At 38.9% G+C, this 24,193-nt stretch overlaps 1 protein-coding gene across 1 annotated transcript; it reads left to right on the top strand.

Annotated features, from left to right (window-relative positions):
- Positions 1 to 474: 474 nt before the first annotated feature.
- On the top strand, positions 475 to 21,528 carry tbx5a (T-box transcription factor 5a). Its single transcript, XM_008325919.3, has 9 exons — positions 475 to 1,236; positions 2,726 to 2,903; positions 3,694 to 3,788; positions 7,150 to 7,269; positions 8,125 to 8,272; positions 13,645 to 13,797; positions 16,559 to 16,650; positions 19,523 to 19,755; positions 20,418 to 21,528. The coding sequence occupies exons 2-9, from the start codon at positions 2,757 to 2,759 to the stop codon at positions 21,008 to 21,010; spliced, it is 1,581 nt and encodes a 526-aa protein (XP_008324141.2). The 5' UTR covers positions 475 to 1,236; positions 2,726 to 2,756; the 3' UTR covers positions 21,011 to 21,528.
- Positions 21,529 to 24,193: the final 2,665 nt, after the last annotated feature.

A 24,193-nucleotide genomic window follows, 5' to 3' on the forward strand; every position in this document is an offset into this window, starting at 1 on the left:
TACTCAGACAAACACTAACAGAACCTAGATGTGGGTCACGTCCAACAATGACACACCACAGCTTGGGTCCATCCGTTCAGTGGACATTTATTTCGGTACGATCCAAACACATTTAAAATCCGACGTCCTTCAATGTCAAAAATGTAGAGCCTTTGTAAATAAATTTTATATTTGGACTATATTTGTATGGAATGTGACGACGCTGTGGCCGAGTACTGGGCCACTTCTGGCGAACAGGATCAGACCACTATTCTACACCGTACGTGGCCGACATTAGAGACCCCAGTGTCTGGGCCACAGTAAAGACAGTTTCGGTCAAAGTTGGTCGATTTGGCACGAGTTAAAACAGCTGGAGAGACGTGAACGATTATTCGGTTAACTTTTTCTTTATATTTTAAGAAACAATGATACATTGTTCAAATGAACCAGCGCGTAATGATCTCTCTTTATTGACCGGAAGCAGTGATTTTCAAAATGAGCGCACGCTCCTAATTGCGCGCGTAATTACGCACGAGATGGTTGGAAATCAAATGCGCTTAAGGTAAAAAAAAAAGTTAAAAAAAGACCAGAGCTGGGGTGGAGACCTGGAAGAACACATTATCTGGGATAAAGCCAGCCAGTTCTGGTTCTACACTGTCTCCCACCACCACAAACACCGCCGCCTCCTCCTCCTCCAAATCCACGTACAACGCTGGGTTTCGCTTCCGCTTCGCACGGTTCGGTCATTGATGAGTAGAGTGGGCTTCGAGGAGGAGGGCGCGTGCGTGAGAGACGTGGTTTTGACAAGGCAAAGAGAAGGAGAGGGAGTGAGAGAAAAGAGAGGGGAGGGGATAAAGAAGGAGGTGACAGACCTGCTCCTCCGGGAGTCTCCTGCAGCTTTACTGCTCCGTACTATCGACTGGAACTGCCCACAAAAACCCTGCTCGGTGGTGAAATAAGGCACCGAGCCTCCGTGGAGCTGTCACCGAGCTTCTTCAGGCTCTCCGCTCCGTTCTGTGCTCGGTTTGTTCTGCCTGTTCTGGACTAACAGTGAGAGGAGTCAAAGAGGAGGTGGAGGGGGAGCAGCGGAGCAGGATTCTTGGAGCTCTCTCTCTCTCTCTCTCTCTCTCTAACCGCTGCAGCTTCATCGGCCCGAACCTCCAGGATTATCTGATTTTGAGGGTCTGAGAATTAATCAGTGAAGGCGGTTCACACTGTGGTTCTGGTCGTGTCCGTGTCCAGGTTCAGGTTGTTGAGGTAAGGAGATCCCGCTCTGACCCGGACGGTCATTGTTGGAAGTAACGGTTTAGATCGCGGTGGAGGTTGGAAGACGCGCCGCTCTGGGCAGAAAACGGCACCGTCTGTAGTAGTAGTGCCGTAACAGTTAGTACAGATGTAGTGTTACACAGATCCGAGTATTTGTTTTTCAGTTATGGATATTTATCACTAAGTTGTAATCTGATAAACACAAAGGCCGGTGTTTTTGTCCTGCGTGAGAACACGAGCAACAGAGTACTTTTAACAAAAGAGGTATTTTCCTGTAGGAACCATAGGACATATACATACATACATACATACATACATACATACATACATACATACATACATACATACATACATACATACATACATGTATATATTTATATATTATATATTTATATATAAAAATATATACACATATATGTATATACGTATAGATACATATGCATATATGTATAAATACATTTATATAATATATATTTATATATCATATATTTATATATATACACATAAATATATGTGTATATATGTATAGATACATATACATTTATATGTATGTATGTATGTATTACTGATATTTTAAAGTTATTGTAGGCGTGTTTTGAGTCTGTTAAACTGTTACTGAAGATGAAATGTGGGCCAGAAAACAGGGTGACGACGTTCCAATTACAAACAATAATTTAAACAATGTGACATCCACAACAATAAATACAAATACAGTGAACTTTATCTATCATCCGATTCGATGCCAAATCCAAGATAATAAAAAAAACGTCACAAAAACGATTATAATACTGTGGTCTAACAGTATTTCCTTCACTGTTTATATTTGAACGTTGACCGGTGAAAGTTTCAGGCCGTTTGAAACATCAGTCCATGAAAAGTGGAGTCAGTTGTTGTTGACTTTCTGAGATTATTTTCAGTGTCTTTGTGAGACGATATATTTGGGATGAAACACATGAAGAATAGAATAGAATAGAATAGAATGTTGACCAACGAGTCTTTGTAATAAATAAATTATCAAGACTTCATGGCTGCAATGATGCACAGATTTGATTGGTTAACAACACACGTTATTTAGTACACGAAAATAGAATCGATTGGAATAGACGGGAAGAAAAGGGAATTTTATTGTCAAGGAACATTAGGAGAACATCTCCTGCACTGTATATTATATTATATTATATTATTATACGAAATTCACATTAGAGACATGTATAATGAAACATATGAGTGGAATTTAAATGGACATATATGTGGATGTAAATTAATGTAAATTAAAAACTCACTCTGACATGTTTGTTGATTTTTTAACCCAGTCTGTTTTTAACCCAGATTATTATTTAAATGTAGGAAAATTATTACAGTGACAGAATCATCTACATCGGTGATGTGTTTAAATATATAGTTAAAATAATTATTAATTCAAAACACACACAGACACACACACACACACTGACTCACAGTCTCTATCTGGCTCCTCCAGTCAGGGACGGTAGTTTCTGGAGACCCTGGTCATGGCGGACCAAGAGGAAACGTTTAGCCTCGAAAACTCTCCCGCTGCCGGCTCTGAGTCCAGAGAAGTGCAGGCTGAGAGTAAAGCCGAGAAACCGAGCGGAACCACGAGCAAATCCCCGTCTTCACAGACGACGTTCATCCAGCAGGTCAGTGTGACTGGATACACACACACACACACACACACACACCGACAACACACACTTGTCTCTGACTTACAGAGGACAGAAAACAACACGTCAGTGTGTTTTTTCACTTTCTACGATTTGTTTCAATTCGAATTCAATTAAAAACTCAGTCTTTGTTTCCGGTGTAGCTTTAAAAACAGTCAAAGAAAAAGTTAAGTCTGGATATAACACGGAGCAGCCCCCACCTCCAAAATGAACTGATGTTGTTTGACACAAAAGTATTTTCAAAATACAAAAATATATATAATCATAAATGAGTAAAGTGTAAACGTAAAAACAGTACAGTTACATACACACATGTATATAGTATATACTGTATATACAAACACATATATGTATATATATATATATAGCTATATTGAATGTGTACAGTCAAAGGATAAATAAATGTATGAAACACACGCGCACGCGCGCAAACACACCGGTAAATGTATTAAAATGTGTGTTACAAAATTGTGACTAAGTGTTTAGAATACAATGTGACATAAAATACAATCAAAATATACAATAAAGTATTGTTTATATATGTAAATTGATAACGTTTTTCTCATGTTTTACGACATTGATTTTTGTTTTACGTCGTGTCGTTCGTCTTCGAGACCATTCTCTGCCGTTTTACTTCACCTTGAACACAGAGCTAAACTCGTCAGTCTGTTAAAGACATAGGAATGTTTTCGTTTTGTTTTTGTTTTTTTTATCCAGCTTCTTTAAAAGCTCTGCCTGAACTCCACTGTGGTGTTTTATTTTGAAGGGAATGGAAGGAATTAAGGTTTACCTGCACGAGAGAGAACTGTGGGTGAAGTTCTATGAAGTGGGCACGGAAATGATCATCACGAAGGCGGGAAGGTTGTATAACGACCGTTATTATTATTATTGTTGTTGTTGTTGTTGTTGTTGTTACAGTGTTACGACACTGTTTTTCTATTTAGAATATCACAGACTGGTGAAACTACTTTTTTTGTCTTGTTTAATGTCTTTTTGGTGCAATATAACCGAGGATTTAATCATTAAAATCAATGAGTAGCTACAGAGTGTGGTAATAATTTATTATTTTTTATTAGTCTGGGGGATCTGGGGTATTAACTTAAAAAAAAAGTTTTACGATGTTTTTAACATCTTTTGTCTTATTTACCAAGTCAAAAGTCTCTCAATGGAAGAATCAGTACAAACTAAAAATACTTAATTATAAATTATTTCAGTTGACAGACAGACATCTACTGATACACGTTTTATTCGTTTTCCAATGTTTTTCTTTTTCATTCACATTTTCCTCGTTTCTTTTTTTCTGGTAGTAAAATCTTTAAATAATGACATTTAGAAATTACTTGAGATTAAAGACCATAACAAAGCGGATAGAAGTCATTGGACTGGAGTTAATAACTTAGTTCTTTCCGTTTGTTTGTTTTTGGCTAGTACTGTTGTCTTGAAAGCTGAGGGTTGTGGGTTTGATTCCGGACATGCCGCTGTCCTGACAGCCTCGTGGTCACTACTGTAGAGGTACAGGACACAACTTGTGGTGTGAGGCCCTTTATGTGTCCATCAGACTTTATAAGCTCGGTCCACTCACCATGAGTTAGTTTAGTTAGTAAGTTAGTTTTTATTTTTCACTTTTGACTTTGTAGTTACCACAGCTTTTGAATATAAAAAAAACTCTCTAAAATATTTTGGAGTTTTCTGGGCCGTGTGCCTGTTATCCACTCATTTCAAAGACAGACATCAAAACCACCCGCAATGACAATTTCAGGGCAACTTTCAGTTTCTGAGGGCACGTCACCACAGACTATTCATTTCTGATCCTGGGTTCTGTTATGTTTTATGTTTTATGTTTGGGTTTTTTTTGTTTTTTTACATAAATTTGAAAACACAGAGACTGTGGGGAGCAGCAGAGAAAACACACACCATCTGGTGGATGCCTTAGTGAACATTTTTGTGTGGGTGGCCCCATATTAGAAATGCTATACTCCATGAGCAAAGACAGACCCCCGAGGGAGGGGGTGCGGAGGGGGGGGGTGAAATACATTATTAATCATTTTAAAATGTCACCTTTAACAGTGTACTGTTAAATAATGCCAACTATAATCAAGTACTTGTCTTGTACTAAGACTCTCACCAATACATGCAGTATTTTTGATTGTGCACATACTGTATATGAATTACTGAATATTTATTAGTCACAAATTGATAAATATTCCGTTTGTCCTCAGGTATAAATTCTTCACAGACACAGACAGAACTATTTTAAAATATGCAACAAGTCTTGGGTGGTGTCTGTCTTTGGACATCTGCCCTGCAAATATTCTGTCCCAGAAATATAATGAGAGCAGGAGAGATCTCTGCCAAACAAAACTTTGAACTTTGTTCAAATTTAATCCAAATTCGTCTTCTCTAGTGAAAATGTGTCGAAATCAAAGTCATTTTCACAGCAGTTTTTTTTTTTTTTTTTTTTTTTTGCAGCCACTGCATCTGTAGCTTGTGGCGCATGTTAAGAGCTGACTGTAGGTCATGAGCTTTATTTTGTGTATAATAAAACAACGATAAACTAAATTCGATTTAATTAAAAACAACACCTGAAGAAACGGATTACTCCGATAAATATGTGTAGCTGTTGACTCCTTATTAAAGTGTGTTTAGACACGTGTTTTATGTGATTTGTTGGAGTAGTCAAAGCGCATAAATGTAATAAATATTTCACTCATTTATAGATATTTTTGTGTTTTTTTTAAAGAGAAGTTGTACTGTGTTTTAACATTTCTATTAAAATGCGAATGTGCTCGAAAGTCTTTCAATCTCGAATCAATACGAGCAAAAACTTCTAAAGGCAATTTTTTACTATTTACTTTTTATTAACTCACATGTTTGGTTGTTGAGCTGATGTCTCCTTATTAGTCTCTTTATTCAATTCCTTCTTTCTTTTCTCTCATTCCTTCATCATTGTTGTCTTCTTTTATTCCGTTCTATTTGTCACCGTACGTCCCTGAAATGACTTTCGTTTCTTTGTGGTAATACTGTACGATAAATATATCGTGAGGATAAAGTCTAGAAACTTCCAGAAATAAAATGCCTGAGAGTGAATTTCGTTAGAATTCCGGCTTAAACTGAAAATAAAAATGTAAAAATATATACTTGTGAGTTTGCGGTTAGCTGTGATTTAGCAGTAGGCGGAGGGTTGTGGGATCGATTCCGGACTTAATAGTACAGTAAACATTAATAGTATACATGCATAAAATAAAGAAATAAAGTTTAAAATAATCTTTACTTATTTCCATCATTATCGTGACATCCAGGCCGGTAGATCTGCCACATCTGTGTGTACTACTACGTGTACTAGTGTGTACTAACGTGTACTAGTGTGTACTGTTGAGTCTTTCACGCCTGCCGCTTGGTTTGTGTCGCAACTGCAACATTTGCCCTTAAACTGCGTCCATTCATCCACGGCCTGAGTCGTTAATAACAGCAGTTAACCGACCGTCTGTGCGGTGACTGCTGAGGCCGCTAAACGACCAAAGACTAACCGACTGGACAGGATAAGAACACGGTCCGTTCTGACACTTCAGTTTGATCTACAGTGAGCAGCAGCACACAGCTCTGCACTGTTTCTCATCTTTACTGCAACAAACAAAAACTCTGTTCTGTAGGAACGACTACAATTAGACCAAAAACAACCAGGACTGAAACATTATCCCTCATCCTTGAACCGCCACAAATGTTAGCCAAAAATAACACAAAGATTAGATTAGATAGAAAAATACCTCACTACTGTCAATGTGAGCCAGAACCTGACAAAATGAAAATTAACCAGAAGAAATGTCGAATGAAAAAATATATCCGAGAAAAGCCTAAAAAAATCTACCAAAAAAGTCAGATTCATATTCTATTATTGTTGTTGTTTTTCTCGTCTTTTTCCACTTTTTTAAAATCTATTTATTTTATTTATCATTTTTCAAATAATTTCGAACAAATGACTCTATTCTAGTCTGTTCTACTGTAGATATTGTAGAAATATATATATTTTTTTAGTCCTAATAAAACTTTTTATTCTGCGCGATAGTACAACGTCTGACTGAACTGGTCGAAATAGTTCGTCAAAACTTTGTAGTTTAATCTAAGGACATTAACAACAGTCGATTCACTGTCTGTTCCTTTGTTTATATTCGAACATGTGAAATATATTTAAAAATAAAAACATGGGTTTTTTTTTCCTTCACAGGCGAATGTTCCCCAGCTTCAAAGTGAAGGTGACGGGACTCAACCCGAAAACCAAGTACATCCTGTTGATGGACGTGGTACCTGCTGACGATCATCGATACAAATTCGCGGATAACAAATGGTAGGTCGTACAGCGATGAACAATATTGTATGTGTGTGTGTGTGTGTGTGTGATTGTCAATTTAAGAGTGTGGTTTTTCTGACTGTCCTCTCACCACAAAGTCTAATGATGTCGGTAAAGAAAAGTGAACCAAAAGAAAAGAAAACCGGAAAAATAATGGAATGATATGAACTAGTGAGGTTAAAAATAACTTAAAAAGTGACAGGAATCATTTAGAAAAAGATTAAAATTGGTCATAAATTCATTACAATTATAAATTAATTACAGAGAATTAAAAAAAATCTGAGATATTATTAAAGGAACAAAAGATTCCTCTGACTTTGTTTGGGTCAGTGACTTCCAAAGAGGGGAAATAATTAAAGAGGATAATGACCTGCCGATAGCACTGACCGCTGACCGACCACGTGACGGGAGGTCAACACTCAGACCGATCTGTTCAACAGATGAAAGGATTAAAAAAAAAACAATAAATACATGATTAAATACATAATAATATATAAAGTATTACTGCGGATTTTTAATATAAATTAAATTATGTTGTTGTTATTAACTATTAAAACCAATAACTACAAAATAAAAATCAATGGAAATGATTTTATCGATTAAAAAAGTTAAATGAAAGCTTTAAATCCGACTACGCGAAATAATTCATTTGAAAATCTGAAACATTTTAAGTTTTTGTTCGGTTAATTTTTCAAACATTCTGCAGTGAATTGTGTTCAATCGTATACTATTTAATAATAATTAAGTTCCAATAATAAAACGATAATCAATAGGTTAAAAATCAGGTAAAAAAAAAACCGACAATATATGACCATGTGTGTGTGTGTGTGTATATGTGTGTGTGTGACCCAGGTCTGTGACCGGTAAGGCCGAGCCCGCCATGCCCGGCAGACTGTACGTCCACCCGGACTCTCCGGCCACCGGGGCCCACTGGATGCGGCAGCTGGTCTCCTTCCAGAAGCTCAAACTCACCAACAACCACCTGGACCCGTTCGGACACGTAGGTGCCTGGGCCGCTCTGCCTGTCACTCTGTTCTGTTGCAGCCACGTTTCTGACGTCACTCTGGGCCTGTAATGACGGACCGACACGGTCCAGAGAAGTCAGTAGTCCGGGCTCTGGGAGTTCAGCTACTGAAGGCCCTGAGGTTCACAGTAAGCTGCCAATCAGAAGATAGAACCAAAAAAAAAAATAGATACTTTTTTTGTGTGACGTTTTTGGTGTTAAATGTAGACATTATTTACCATAAAAATATTTAGTATTTTCATAAATATTTTCATGAGTATTTTTATAAATATTTTCTAAAGTACAGTATTGTATATATTAATTGTAAGTGGGAGTCAGTCAAAGTGTCACAGAGTCAGAGTGGAATTCTTAGATTATCATAACAAGGAACTAATTCAAATTCAGCTTCTGATTCTGTTTCACTTTAGTTTGAGTGGAATTAATCAATGAGGAGTTACAGCCAGAGTTAAATATGTTGTAACAGTCTGAACTTTACTGCAACAAAAATCAAAATGTTTTTTAATCAACATTATCAAGATCCAAACAAAACCAGTTGCGTTGACATTGTTTATTAAAATTCCCGATATTTTTTTAGCAAAACAAAAATGCAATAACTGTAATACCTGAAGGTTTACTCATTTATGTATTTGTACTTCCTCAAAAATATATTCTTAGCTACAAACCCGAGATGGAGAGTTGATTCCACAACTTTAACCAATCAAATCAAAGCACAGTGGTTGTTGTTTCCAGACAACAAACAACTCTTAGTTCATCATCAGAACAGGTCCATTATCCGCTGGTTTATATCACTGTGAATAAAATAATCAGACTATGAGCTTATTAAAGAGAAAACACACGGAAGAAAACTTCAAATGAAAGTTTGGGGAAAAAGATAATATATATAGTATTATAAAATATAGTATTATAGTAAAGTTTTTCGTATAGGAACCTTAATATTAACGTAAAGTTATTTGACTACATTTCTTGCTTTTCTAAAATACTTACAGTTTCATAAGTCTTGGCAAATTATTTAGATTTTTTGAAGCTTCTTTGTTGTATTTTGGTCTAACTTTCGCTATTGTGTGGACCTGGTTTTGCAAAAGTTTTACATATTTTTTGCTGCAATAAATAAATCGGCCAAATTCATTTTAAATTTAATATAATAAAAGCTGACAGCTTTAATATTTTAAAAACTACTATTTTCTCACTAGTATCATCTGTGGACCAGCACATCGGTCCAGTTGGTAACTTCTAACAGCTACCTTTTAGCTTTTTATCCTTGAATTAAATTTATAAAGTTCTTTGTGGCTAAAGTCAAGCTAACATTTATCTAAACTGTAGTCCTTTAATGAACACATTCATGACACTGTGGTAACAAACAAGGGCCGGTGGTGTGTTAGTCATGGAAGCCTGTAAGGAACAGTTCTAAACTGGGCTCAAAGACAATTTCAAAACCATTGACCCTGAGCTGCAGCTAACTCCACATCCTGATATTGCTTTAGTGCTAACGCTTGTGTGACACTCCATAAAGTTGAGTCTGAGTCTAAAAAAATGCCCCGTCTTCCCGTAAGAACCGACCACAAACACATTCACTACTGCAAACACTTCAGTGTTTTCAGACTGTTAGCAGCGCCTATAGCTCTTGGGCTAAAAGGCACTCGTGAGTCGTGATTGGTTGCATTAGTTCCTGGCTCGCACTCTTTCGTGCTGGGAGAGGGAGCAGCATGGGATTCATAAATGAAAAGCTGGAGGCTGGCCAGAAATCCACCCTGTGCTTCAGCTTGTTGGTCCAGCTGGTGGAAATAACTCTGGGATGATTTATAATTATACAAGGAGTGAGACATAGGAAGAAAACAAATTGCTGATGTAGTGGATTGGAACGGCTCAGGACTGGACCCTGAAACAGACGCTGTTTCTGCACAAATGTCTGGTGATTGGACACAGGAGCGGGGTCTCAGCTCGGCACACTGACCGAGGCTGAGAGGAAACGAGGCCAGGGCAGGGCTGGGCAAACTGTGGGCCTCAATGGGTTCTTAAATCTGACAGGAGGAGCGAAGGGGGGAAATATGGTTTAATGATAATTTGGACAAGTACGATGGATTAAAAATCCTAACGTGCCATGTCCGGCCCCTGACCCAAAGTTTGGGCTACAGTGTTCAAGTACAGCAGCGAGTGGAGAAAAGAAATCCTGCTGAGTCATTTATATTAAAAGGCAAAAAAAATGTCAAGTTTAAACAAGTTTAAGCTCCAGTATAAACAAACATTATATCGTCCACACGAGGACTATTTTTACACACTGGTGTTTTTAGCTTGTGCAAATGTTTACCTTCCAACAGTGGAATAGTCTGAGGATAATAGCTAGTTTGGAGTTCAATGACAATAGCTAAATACCAGGCAAAATATAACTAAAAGTTAGCCCAGGAATGGTAAAAACATTAGCAATAGCAAAGCTAAACGCTAGTTGTTGCATAAAAATGTGTTCAAATTTTAAAAAAGTATATTTACGTAAGGTTCAACAGAGACAGAGCTAAAGGTTAGCTGAGATGACAGCTTAAAGTTAAAGAAAGTAAAACCTGAACAACTTAAAGATTGTCAGAAATCATTAGCTAAATACATTTTGTCCGTACAGAGCAAAAAGTTTGCCTAGCCTAGAATGTATTTCCATATATGTACATATATACATATATATTTAAAGTATATTTAGCAACATTAGAATTTATGATTTAATGAAACTGTTTTCCGTCAACAACACAGTTCATTGTTGGTGTTGATCAGTTATTGTCTCAGGTTTCTGCTTTGATCTGCGTCTCCTCTCTGGAAAAATATCCCTGGCTGTTATTCATCTCCCACCTCCCCCTGCTCCTTCATCTGCTCCTGCGCTCGTCTCCCTCTCTTCCCACACATGTTTGGATCAGGAGGGTGGAGTGTGAGGATCGCACTGTTTATATTCAACTGGCAGTGTGTGATGAGCAATAGATGATGGTGTACAAAGCCCGCTAATCCCAAGGCTCGGGAAAACTCTCTGATGTGGGAGAAGTTGAAAGCGGAGGGCAGCAGAAGGAGACCCCGAGTGATCCCTCACTATCATTAAACACTATCATCCAGAGGCTGGGAGAGAGGGAGGGAGGGAGGGGGGGAGATGGGCAGGGGGTCCAAAGATACAGAGACACAGGCAGGAGACCAGGCGTGTGCTGAGGGGGGGGGGGGGGGGGCCCAGTGGGTGGTCTGAGTCTGCACCACTGCCCCCAGAGCCCTCTACTATAACCACACACACATACTAGACTTTGGGAACCCACAGTCACTGGACCATGGGTGCTGTGAAAAATGTTCTCTCAAAAATTTCCACGCAACTTCGGCCGAGTCGCAGATCGGACGCTTCTGGGAATGAACATTTGTTATTCCCGGCACTTGTTGTTGTTGTGGTTTGGACAACAATGCTGAACCAGAGTCAGCAGAGACGGGCTGAACGCACAGAAGAATGTTTGATGATCAAGGTCTCCGCACTACATGGTCACATGGTTCACATAAATGCATCCCAGTCCTTATGGATTTGATCAATTCAATGTGGTCTAAAGATTAAATTAGAAGAAAATTAGAAGTAAATCCGAAAAAGTTTGAATTTAAACACCATAGCTACGATGACAGAAGATGGACAGAAAGAAATTAGTCCTGAAACATTTTTCAACAGGTACATTTAGCCATTGGACGACTATATTTACCCAAAGGATATAGAGCTAAAGCTTAGCCAAAATGTAGCAATATTTGATTTTTTTAAAAACAAGGCTAAAGATAGTCAAAATATAAAAGCTCTGGACAGTCAAAAGAAATTAAACTAAAAAGAATTACCCGGGAGGTGAGGGGGTCATCGCAGTTGTTATTTGTTAATATTCAGTTAGATGAGTTTGAACACATACTGTATGGGTTTAAAGCTAAACTTCACTTTATTTATTTTTTTGGTTTTTTTTTGTCACAGTTAAAGTTTGGGGAAATATTTAACAGACTCATTTAAAAACTCCTGTTTGATCCATTTGTGGGTCCCTGACCCAGAGCTTGGAAATGATTTTTTTTCTGATACGATTAATACAGTGACCTTTGCTCCACACGGTCAGGGATTTCCTGTTCAATTCATCTTGGATTGACACAGAGCCTGGACAGGCAGGTGGACCAGGGTTTTAGCAACACGAGAGTCGATGAAGTCGAACGTAAACGAATAACGAATGTCTTTTAAATGGTCTGTATGGACCGTGGTCCACTCAGGTCCACTGTGGGCCTTCAGGGTTATAGGTAATGGGTCTGGGGGATTCCTTGTGTCTCTTCTCAGGCTGAAAACAAACACTGTGATAAGTGATAAGAGGAAAAGAAAGATTTCTGAGGAGGGAGGGAGAGAGGGGGGAGTCAGAGAGAGAAGGAGAAGAGGAGAGGAGCAGCTTTGTTGAACAGTGAGTCTGGTCAAAAAAATGTAAGAAAACACACGTTTCCCCCCGTGGTTGACAACAGTGACCTGTGCTGTCAGAACGACTAGACCCCAGACCCACGGATGAGAGGCTCCGAGAGGAGAAGCTCAGGCTCAAGTTCATCTGTGTGGACGGGACGGGACGAGTCTCCGCGTCGCCACAGGCAGGAGTCATCACTTAGCACAGATTAGATTAGTCTGAGGCAACCGGGAAGGAGACCAGATTATATCTACATGTATTTATCATCTATCCATCTGTCTATATAGACATATATAATATATATGAATATATACATATATTTATATATGCATAATTATTTTATATATGTCCTGCCTGTCATGCAAATGATCCCAGATCTTGAGAAATAATTTATTATTGTAATATAATACGTGTATTGTCTTTGCACCATTGATTTGTTGGGTTTGAAATGTACACACACATACACACACATATATATATACATATATACATATATATAAATGTTACTTTTTTTGCCTGAAACTGACATTTTACACAAAGTTACAAAAACAATTACATTTACTTCAGTCAGTGGGTGATGTGACGTCAGGTCTGACGTCAGGTGTTGTTTTTTTTCTATCCCGGTTTTGTTATTGAGTAAAGTTTTACAAACTGTTCACTTTAACGTTTAAGGTGATAAAAAATACTCACTAAACTCTTATAAGTAAAGACAGAATTTTCACAAATTTATTTTCTTTACATCGAAATACAACATATTTCTAATGTAATTCTTCACCATATTTTATTATAATTTGAATTTCTGAAAGTTAAAAAGTTAACACTGTAGAATATTAGCAAGAGCTCAAAACAACAACAACAACATGTTTGTTTGTTTGTTTGTTTGAGGACTTTCTTCGGTCTAAACATCGTCTCTACTTTTCTTTCCATTCTCTTCAGATCATCTTGAATTCCATGCACAAGTACCAGCCTCGGATCCACATCGTGAAGGCGGATGAAAACAACGGCTTCGGCTCCAAGAACACGGCCTTCTGTACCCACGTCTTCACGGAGACCGCCTTCATCGCTGTCACGTCCTACCAGAACCACAAGGTAAAACCCCGGACCGGGAGCCTCCTCTTTAAACTCTCAAACTCCGCTGCACTGTCTCTCTCTCTGTGTGTGTGTGTGTGTGTGTGTTGAACTGTAAAGATGAAAACTTTTCTGGAACTTTTATAAAGGATTTGTCGTTATATGATTGAGATGCGGAAAACATTACAAGATAATAATAATAATAATAATAATAACAGGACAAATTAAAGTTATAGCGAGCCTAGAAAAACGAAAATAAAAATCATTTTACCTTACGCAAGCAACTAAAATGTTTATCAGGAAATTATTTAAATATTTCTTTAAATATATCTCTTTTTCTTTAACTCTGAATAAAGTTATTTATTGCGATTTATTTGACTCATTCGTTGAGATGATCTAGTTAAAAGCTGGGTTTGTGTTTACTGATATTAAAGACAAGTTCAATTATTAAAAAAAATCTACAGTTTGCTGCGTCGGTTCTTTGCACGAAATATATTAAAATATAAACGGGTTTAACATAAAATATATATCATATCTTTTTACACGATAAATGGGAATAATCACGTTACACTGCGTATTCTTCTACCATTTATGAATGTGTTTTTATTATACAGATATATTTACTTGAAAGCTTCCCTAAAAATCACTATAAAAATAAAAATAATAGCAATAATAATGTGTGACTTACAGGGACATTTGATTTCCAACAGCAATTTTACGGTGAAAATGTACATTTCTGAAAATGTGGTTTTCTTACATTCACTCTCTTTTTCAAGTCATCAGAAGTTTAACTATCAGTGTTTCACATTTCCTTGTCTGTTTTTTTAATTATTTCATTCAATACAATTAATCAAACCTGGCTCTAAAAAGTAATGAATATTTTTTTATTCAATTATTGAATATTGTGAAAATATCGAATTTTAGATTACAATCGTGAGTAAAATATCGCGAAATATTCCGGAGATACTACTCCATGTTTATCTTTGAGATGACTAAACAGTAGTTTATTAAAATAATGATAATAAATATCGTTAAAGGGACAGAAATAACTGACTTTGACCAATGTGATATCGAGTACATTTATATTTTAATGACATCGATGTCTTTAAAACGAATACGGTTTTCAAAAACACCGAATGGAGGTTCAAGGTAAGTTGACGTAACGGGGAAAAGCAGCCGATATTAAAGCGGTATTTACTCAGTACACACACACACACACACACACACACACACACACACACTTGCAGATCTATGTGTAAACAGCGTCTGTTTAACGTCATTTTGGAGGGTTTCGTGTTTGGTGTTGGGGGGGGGGGGGGGTGGAGAGAAAAGGGGGCGAAAGCTCATAATGTCCCCTCAGCCAATCACAGGCCGCTGCGCTTCTGGGAACAGGAAGCACAAATGAGCGTCGGTCTGGAGAAAGAGTTCATTATTTTCGGACACGTTACTGGAGGCCGGGATCATAAACCCGGGCTAATTATTGTAGCTGCGCAGAAGAAGAAGAAAAAACAAAAAAAACCCGCCATCGTTTCTGATTTGTGGGCGTTTGAACACAACTGTTGAGTTCAAGAGCCTGGCGCGTGTGCAGGAGAGTGCGGTGCTGCAGTTCACCTGCTCATGAAAACACCGCAGCTCGTAATTAAAAACTCTTTTCACCAGGAACTGTTTTTCTTTCTTTTTTTTTTTTAATGAACTTCCTGTCCCGACAGCTCATCAACTCGGAGGTTTATGTGCAGTGAAAATCTGAAAATATCTGTCGACCTCAGGATATTTTAATGAGCAGAGTTTGGACGAGGAATAAAAAAAAACAATGAAGTGATGCCTGGGTTGAACTCACATTATATGTTTTATAGCTGATAAATCCGTCTATTTTCACCCACTTTGGACCAGAGGAGGCAGGAGATCACACACACACACACACACACACACACACACACGTGTGTGTTCTATAAAAACTGTAATTTTCTCTTGTAGTTGAGAAGCCAGGATAAACACGTAAGTGTTTGTCTTCCTGTCTTTGTCAGCAGGTCCTGAACAGTGAACCTCAGACGTGGGTTTGATCATGGCCACTGTTGTTGCCCACATGTGGTGATAATTGCCCTCAACACTAGGATCAGGGCAAGTTCCCCCTGAAACCAGAGGGAAACCCACGTGTCTCTGTCAAAGAGACAGACTTTTCTAGATCAATATTTGAAGCTGGACTTGTTTCATCACCATCACATCCATTTTAGATCAATATTTGAAGCTGGACTTGTTACATCACCATCACATACATTTTTTTTCTCTCAGATTTTCTTCTGTCAGTGTCAGAGTCTGAATGACCTTTGACCTGTTGTTCTGAAACATTGACAGATTATCTTTGAATGAAAACAGTAAAGGGATATGACTGGATTCTTTTTGGGATGAAGTTTAAATTAGTAAAACTGAAGTACTTTTTTTTTTACTGTGTCCCACTGCCATCACCGGTCCCCGGACCAGGGGTTGAGGACCCTTGACATAGAGTACTGCATTTAGCAGAGGCTGTAAAAGTTTGAACGTCTCGGTCTCTTAGGTGTTGTCACTGTTTATGTGAAAAAAAAAAAACCATCTGGATTTCTGTGTAATTTTCATGTTTCTCTTCAACCACAGGTTATATTAATGGTTTGCATGTTTTTTGTTTTTACTATTTTTTCTAATTTCTACTTAAAGCATTTTCTGGAGACAATAATCAAATCTGAATCTTCGGCTCATCATTGAGATGTTAGTCTTTAAACAGGTGTGTGTGTGTGTGTTCTGTCGGCAGATAACCCAGCTGAAGATCGAGAACAACCCGTTTGCTAAAGGTTTTCGCGGAAGTGACGACATGGAGCTGCACAGGATGTCCAGGATGCAAAGGTACGACGAAAGTAGAGTGATCCATTAGAACTGGACCCAGCTGAAGATCGAGAACAACCCGTTTGCTAAAGGTTTTCGCGGAAGTGACGACATGGAGCTGCACAGGATGTCCAGGATGCAAAGGTACGACGAAAGTAGAGTGATCTATTAGAACTGGTAACTGATCCATGCCATGTGTGTGTGTGTGTCACTGATGTCAGGGTAGACCCTGATCCTGTGTAGACCCTGGTCCAGTGTAGACCCTGGTCCAGTGTAGACCCTGGTCCAGTGTAGACCCTGGTCCAGTGTAGACCCTGGTCCAGTGTAGACCCTGGTCCAGTGTAGACCCTGGTCCAGTGTAGACCCTGGTCCAGTGTAGACCCTGGTCCAGTGTAGACCCTGGTCTTGGACCAGTCTGAAGTCAGAACACCAATGAAAGAAGCTCTGAACTCTGAACACAGCTTTGTGTGTGTGTGTGCTGTAATGATGTTGTTGATTGTGTTCAAAAAAATCACAACGCATTCTCTCTCCCTCTCTCTCTTTTTTCTCTTTCTTTTCTCCCTCTCTCTCTCCCTCTCTTTCTTTCTCCCTCTCTCTCCCTCTCTTTCTTTCTCCCTCTCTTTCTTTCTGCCTCTCTCTTTTTTCTCTCTTTCTTTTCTTCCTCCCTCTCTCTCTCCCTTTCTCTCTCTCTCCCTCCCTCTCTTTTTTCTCTTTCTTTCTCCCTCTCCCTCTCTCTCCCTCTCTTTCTTTCTCCCTCCCCCTCTCTCTCTCTCTTTCTTTTCTCCCTTCCTCTCTCTCTCTCTCTCTTTCTTTTCTCCCTTCCTCTCTCTCTCTCTCTCTCTTCCCCCTCTGTGATTTGGTCCAGATGAGCGATGGAGCCCATTCTACGTACATAACACTTTTTCAAAGGATAAAATCTGGTTTCTAAACATGCAGCCCACCCAGCCAACCCCCTCTGGTCAATCAGAGCAGACACAGCGCGGACTAATCCCATGTCAAACGTATCTTTTCGAAATTAAAAAAAAAAAAAAACGACCTCAGTTTATTTATGAAGTGTTAAACTTCTGTCATCTCCCATGTGAACCACACAAAGTATTTGGTTATACTACATTAAATATTTGATCCAGGCCTTAAAAAAAAAAACATCTTATGGAACGACAGAAGGTGAAACATGTGCCTGACATGACAGTCAGGTCCAAGTCTGTGGTTGGTTCCAGCAGCAGCCACTGGTACTACAGCCTGTAAATACTTTTCTACTACGACTCCAATAAAATACACACAACTTTAATATCAATCAATTTGGACAGAAAAAAAAGAAAACTTTTCAAATACTCTCTCCAACCAAATACACATACATCACAATACTCCCGAGTACAACACAATCCAGTGATCCAATATTCTACAACAACTGTTTAGTGTCGATACTTGTACATGTATGCAGATATGCATGTATATGTATAGGTATGTATATATAAAAATGTATGTACATACATATACAGTATAAACATACATATATGTATATAATTAAAAATGTATGTACATATACTGTATATATATACATATATACATACTGTATATACAGTATATACATACATATATGTACATATATAATTATATTCAGCGTAATTGCATTATTGGTGTAAAAGCTCTGCTCACTTTCTGTTCAGATGACTGTGTCAAATTAAATTACTTTCTGCTTAGTTGTAAATTGATATATCTATATTTATGTGATGACAGCGTCAGTTTATTTATTTAGTACAAAAAAATGAAATAGTCTGTTTTTAGTCAATGAGTAGAACATGTAATAGAGAGTAAACAATTTAGTGGTCGGCGTTCTCTCTGTGATGTCATTTCCCACAGAGCTGGACCAACTTTACAACGCTGCCTTTAAGTTCAAATAATTATAATTGTGGTACTCCGTATCAGCAAGTACATGAATGAAAATACTAGTATTGAAGTTTCATTAACATTGTTCTAAATTCTACTATTATTTACAATGGTTAAATATCTCCAACCTGATTGGTGGAAGGTCAAAGATCTGTACTTCTACTCCGACGTCCCTGTGATCCTGAGCTTTATTTTTCAAAGATCTGTACTTCTACTCCGACGTTCCTGAGCTTTATTTCAGGAACCGTTGTCAAAGCTCGACCTCAAATTCCGAGGTTTTCTGACTTTGTTACAGTTTCAAACCGACACGTTCAGTTTCTTCAAGTAGGTGCGTGCCGTGAGATAATATGACACTCTAACTGGAGAGAGTTTTACCTACGACACCACTCAAATATACAGAGGTTGGTGAGAGTCCAGACCACACCATCACTCCTCACAGCTCCTGCCAACTGCAGTTACAGTGAAGCAGGGAGGCCTACAGCGAAACCAGATCACTGTTTGACCCAGCTGAAATCAAAGACCTGAAAGTTGCAAAATGATCTATGGGAGGATCGTGAGAGTGTGTGTGTGTGTGTGTGTTCTGAATATGCATGAGTCATTCTTGGGTCATGAAAAGTAATAATAATAAAAAGTATCATCACTGTGGCTGGATTTAAAATGTGAAAACAAACTCGTATCAGCGGCCTAAAAGTATGGTATTCTGAGAGGAAATGATTGTACACACACACACACCTGAGTCACAGTATGAAGCAGTTCAGGACAATGTGCTCCGATAACACACTGTCAAAAACGGTGCATATTATAACAACGTTTACCTTCAGATCGTGGGATTTGCTTGGAAATATTATCTTTATTTTTCCTCAGCCTGAGCTGCACTGCACATTGATTGGCTGCTGAGAAACGTGTGTGTGAACGTCGTCCTTATGCTGCTGTGCTAATTGCTAAACAAACATCAAATGCAGACCCACTGATCCACATGCTTGTTTCCATGTCCGTCCGCCTGCAGTACCAAGGAGTATCCAGTAGTGCCGCGCAGCACAGTGAGACAGAGGGTGGGCTCCAGCCAGAGTCCGTTCAGTGGGGAGGTGCAGGGCCTGGGCACCCAGAGCACTCTGACCCCCCAGTACCCTCAGTGTGAGAATGGGGTCAGCAGTACCTCACAGGACATGCTGCCCCAGTCGGGCTCCTACCCAGTACCCCATGAGCACGCTCAGGATTATCACTGCATCAAGAGGAAAGGTAAGAGACGCCGTCGTCCGTGACCGTGAGTGTGAATCTACGACCACTTTACCCGGCGTTTTAACCGCTAAATAAAATACTGATTCTGTTGTCATGGTGATGACTCGGACTCAGGAATAACACCGCGCTGCATCACAGCCAATGGGGTTGCAGGACTAAATCCAGGTTGAACCAAACCGTGACCTAAATCCGTCAACAACAAACTGACATTATATCCCACTGTAACCCAGTTATCAAAACCAGCTCAGTCTACACTGGAACAATGCTGTGTTTTTGGTGACCCCTGTTGGATTATGTAGGAACCAGTACTACTGTACATTAAGAGATACATTACTATGAAGTAATTAATCACATTTCAAGACGGAAAAAAAATCTAGACACACTAAGTAACACTAAGGCATTCACACCAGGCCAGTAGGTGGCAGTAATATATTTATAGTTATATTGTCAGCCATAAAGAAGATGCACAGGCTGCAGAAAAACAATGCTGATAAAAGACGAGATAATTGTCATTATTTAAAAAATCCCAATTAGATCAAATCAAATAATCAGGATTAATTAATAACGAAGCCTCCAATTAATGTGTAATTATTTAACCGTGTCCCAACATTACTATGAGCTCGAATGACACTCTTCTTTCACCGCTCACCTTCTGCCCCCAGTGGAGGACGACTGTCACTCCGGTGACCCCAGCTACAAGAAAACCTACCTGGAGAGTTCGTCCAGTGAGGACGACCATTACTACCGTCCTGTCCCTTATGCCCAGAGCCTCGGTTTGACCGCTGGGCCTTACCGCACTGAGACCAACCAGAGACAAGCCTGCATGTACGCCAGCGCACCACAAGGCGCCGAGTCGGTTCCCACCCTGGAGGACATCAGCTGCAACACCTGGGCCGGCGTGTCCCCGTACGGGACTTGTTCCGTCCCCGCCATGCAGCCAATGGAGAGGCTGCCCTACCAGCACTTCTCCGCTCACTTCACCTCAGGGTCTCTGGTCTCCAGACTCGGTGGGGTGGGGGGCCACGCCTCACCACAGCTGGGTGACGGCCATCACGCAGCCATGTACCAGAACCCAATGAGCCATCAGGGCCTGGGCCGACAGTGCAGCCCGGGAGCGGGGATCCAGTCGCCGACAGGCAGCCTACAGGGAAACGAGTACCTCTACACGCACGGTATCCCACGCACATTATCACCGCACCAGTACCACGCCGTGCACAGTGTTAGCCTCATGCCGGAGTGGAACGAGAACAGCTAGACCTTTAACGATTATTCTCATACAAATGAAATTGGAAAAGGTGACTGAACTGAACTTCTAGTCCGAACATCTGCACTTAAAAAAAAAACAAACAAAAGACTAAACAAAGACAAGTTGGACCAGAACGAACACTGAAAACTCTTCAAAAGTGCAAAAAAAGTACCAGTGCCTTTGGTACCAGTTCTGGTGGACCATGTCATGGTGAGGTGGAGGTCGACAAGGGAAGATGATATTTTTACGGTATGCTAGTCTTCTTTTCTATCTGTCTCCCAACTTCATGTAAAAATGGACGAGGACGTTAAATACAGTATTTGCAGTAGTCGATATCTTTGTAATTTACAGTGTACTTTGTGTTTTATTTTTTGTTTTTGTTTTTGGAACCCACATGAGCCTGAATGAACGGAGGCCTAAGTTGTGGCTCTTGTTGTATAGTTTGTTCTTCGTAGCTGTTGTGTGTTCTTTTATTATTGATGAAACAAAAACCAACAAGACAAAAGTCCGAACAATCTTCTGGTAGACATCAACGCTCATAACTCAGTGGAAGGAAGACATAATACATCCGTCAGGTGTAATCTAGGACATGTCAGTACTGAAGAACAGATTACCGTATTTTCCGGACTATAAATTCTGTACTATACTCTGGAGTATAGATCGCACCAGTGCCCTCTAGCAGCTGTCAGTGTGAAAATAACAAACGTGAAATGATATATTTTGATATATCAGTCACACCTGAGTATAAGTCGTAAACCCAACCAAAGGATGAAAGAAAGTGCGACTTATAGTCCGAAAAATATGGTATTTATTGCATTATCCATAATTAAAGAAGTGGATATTTTTGGTCTGTAGTTTGTCAGTACAGTCTTAATTACAAACACAAAGGCATAAATTCATAGACCCTAGTATTAAAAGACCAATGTTTACAAAAGAAGTTATTGATGAAAAAAAATTACTTAATTTCAGTAAATTTGTCAAATTCCTGATCTGTCATATTTTTCGAGGTTTTTTATCCATTTTGTCAAATTCCTGATCTGTCATATTTGTCCGACAGAATTCTTTTCGTGGTTTTTTATCCACTGGTTTGAGACATTGAACGTTCCACCATCAGACCACCAACCTTTTTTGTTTAATCCAGTCTGCTGTTTAGTGACACTCCTGCCAAAATTGCTCCGACAACTTACCAAACAAAAACAAAAAAACAGAGCCATAAAAATGTTTATTTTAGAGGATTGTTCTTCACGTGGACAAAGGCCGACCTGGAAGGACCACGATGATAGAATGTTGTCAATAGTATTTATTTTTCCAGAGTGTAAAATCTTCCTGTGTTTGTATTCATCAATGACAGGATGGCCATTTTCTTTCATATATATATATATATTTTAGTAATGTTTACTGGGTCTTTTTTTATTATACACATGTAGGAAACAGGAGCAGCAGACAGCTGTGTAAGCTAACCATCGACTTCAAACAGAACTCTGTAAATATATATGTACAGTACGTAACAGAATACTGCCAATAAAGTGTAGAACGTCAATACAACATGGTCTTTGTTTATCGTGTCGGCAGATCTCTATATATATGTATATATATATTTACATATATACATATATATAAGTTTATATGTGTATATATATGTATGTATACATAATAATATATAAATATATATACAGTACATATATAATGTATATATATAGGTATATATGTGTATATATATATTTATGTATACATATAAAATATAAATATATATACAGTACATATATAATGTATATATATGGTGTATATATATAAATATATGTATATACTTGATTCTTTACAAATACACAGGTTCATATAATAATGTTTTTTATTTTAAATGTACAAAATATAAAAATAATGTTCGTGTCAAACCCACCCTCCACTATCAGGGGTCATCAAGTGGTCAAGATGATAAGGCTTTCTGATGTAGTGACCCAGGATCAGACCTGCTCACACAGGTGCAGCAAACCTCTACAGTCGTGCTCAAAAAAAAAATATCACAAATCAAAATTCACATCCTCCGACCAGCAGCTCCGTCTGAGTCAGTCTAAAAACCAGGTTTAACGACAAACTCTTCTGACTAACTCTACGCTCTACGCTAACCTTCAGCCAGAGTTGTCAGGATTGATGATCCGCCCCAGCTCACTTCTGCCTTCGTTCCTTCTACTGTTGCCCCAGACGTCGCCATGACCTCCATCACTACATCCATGAATCTTCTCTGGAGTTTGTTCCAGCTGCTCCTTCTCTAATCCAGGTTAACCAGGTCACCTGAACCCTGGTCCAGATTCAGGTTCAGGGGCCACATACAACTGGTGGGCCGGAACCAGTACAATCATAACATTATCACCTATAAATATTAACCTATAGTCTTTTCCCCCCATTGTTTTCACATTAGATAAATCTTCATATTTGACAAAATATAATTTTACAAAACATTTTGTGAACATGAAGTGACCGTGAATTATTTTATTTTCAAAATCCATCAAGGGGCCAGGACTGAAATCCCAAGCGGGCCCCCGTATGTTTAACACCCCATGCACCAGGAGACCAGGGGTGTTAAACATACGGCCCAGGGACCAAAACTGGCCCGCTCGACAGTTCAATCGGGGCCACTTGATGAATTTTGAAAATACACAAAAAAACATACACAAAGGATTTAGGTTGAGATCATGTTTTTTTTTTTGGTAAAATTATATTTCTTTGAAAATAAGATCATGTTTTTTTTTTTGGTAAAATTACATTTCTTTGAAAATAATAATAAATATTATATTAATAAATAAATATTAATCAATTATAATAAATATCCAATATACTATCTATATATCTATACTATACACTATCCAATAACCACTTTCCATCTTAAAGCGCCAATTGCCCATTCGTTAACATCGTACGTTGACTTTGGTTGCTAGAAATTTCTCTGGTCTCATTTCCATTTGTCTCTTCACGATCATGTTCCCTGCCCCCCCCCCCTCAATTAACCCTTTCCTAGTCTCTGCATCTTTCTCTCTCCCTCTCTCTCTCTCTCTCTCTACCACCCCGTGGCCAAACACCCTGACCCGGACTCCCCAGCCTGCTTTGATGTGAGTGATGTGACCCCGATGCCCCAACACCGCCAGTCTTATCCTCTCCGAAGAGCCGGGCCCGGCCCACAGAGAGAGCCGGTCATTA

The sequence above is a fragment of the Cynoglossus semilaevis genome, chromosome 14, assembly GCF_000523025.1.
Source record: "Cynoglossus semilaevis isolate Cse_v1.0 chromosome 14, Cse_v1.0, whole genome shotgun sequence".
Classification (NCBI taxonomy): domain Eukaryota; kingdom Metazoa; phylum Chordata; class Actinopteri; order Pleuronectiformes; family Cynoglossidae; genus Cynoglossus; species Cynoglossus semilaevis.

Excerpts from the sequence above, each read along its gene's own strand:
- tbx5a (XM_008325919.3), top strand. The coding sequence starts at position 2,757 with ATGGCGGACCAAGAGGAAACGTTTAGCCTCGAAAACTCTCCCGCTGCC. Across the intron at positions 2,904-3,693 it reads AGACGACGTTCATCCAGCAG|GGAATGGAAGGAATTAAGGT; the intron begins GTCAGTGTGACT and ends TTTATTTTGAAG. Across the intron at positions 3,789-7,149 it reads ATCATCACGAAGGCGGGAAG|GCGAATGTTCCCCAGCTTCA; the intron begins GTTGTATAACGA and ends TTTCCTTCACAG.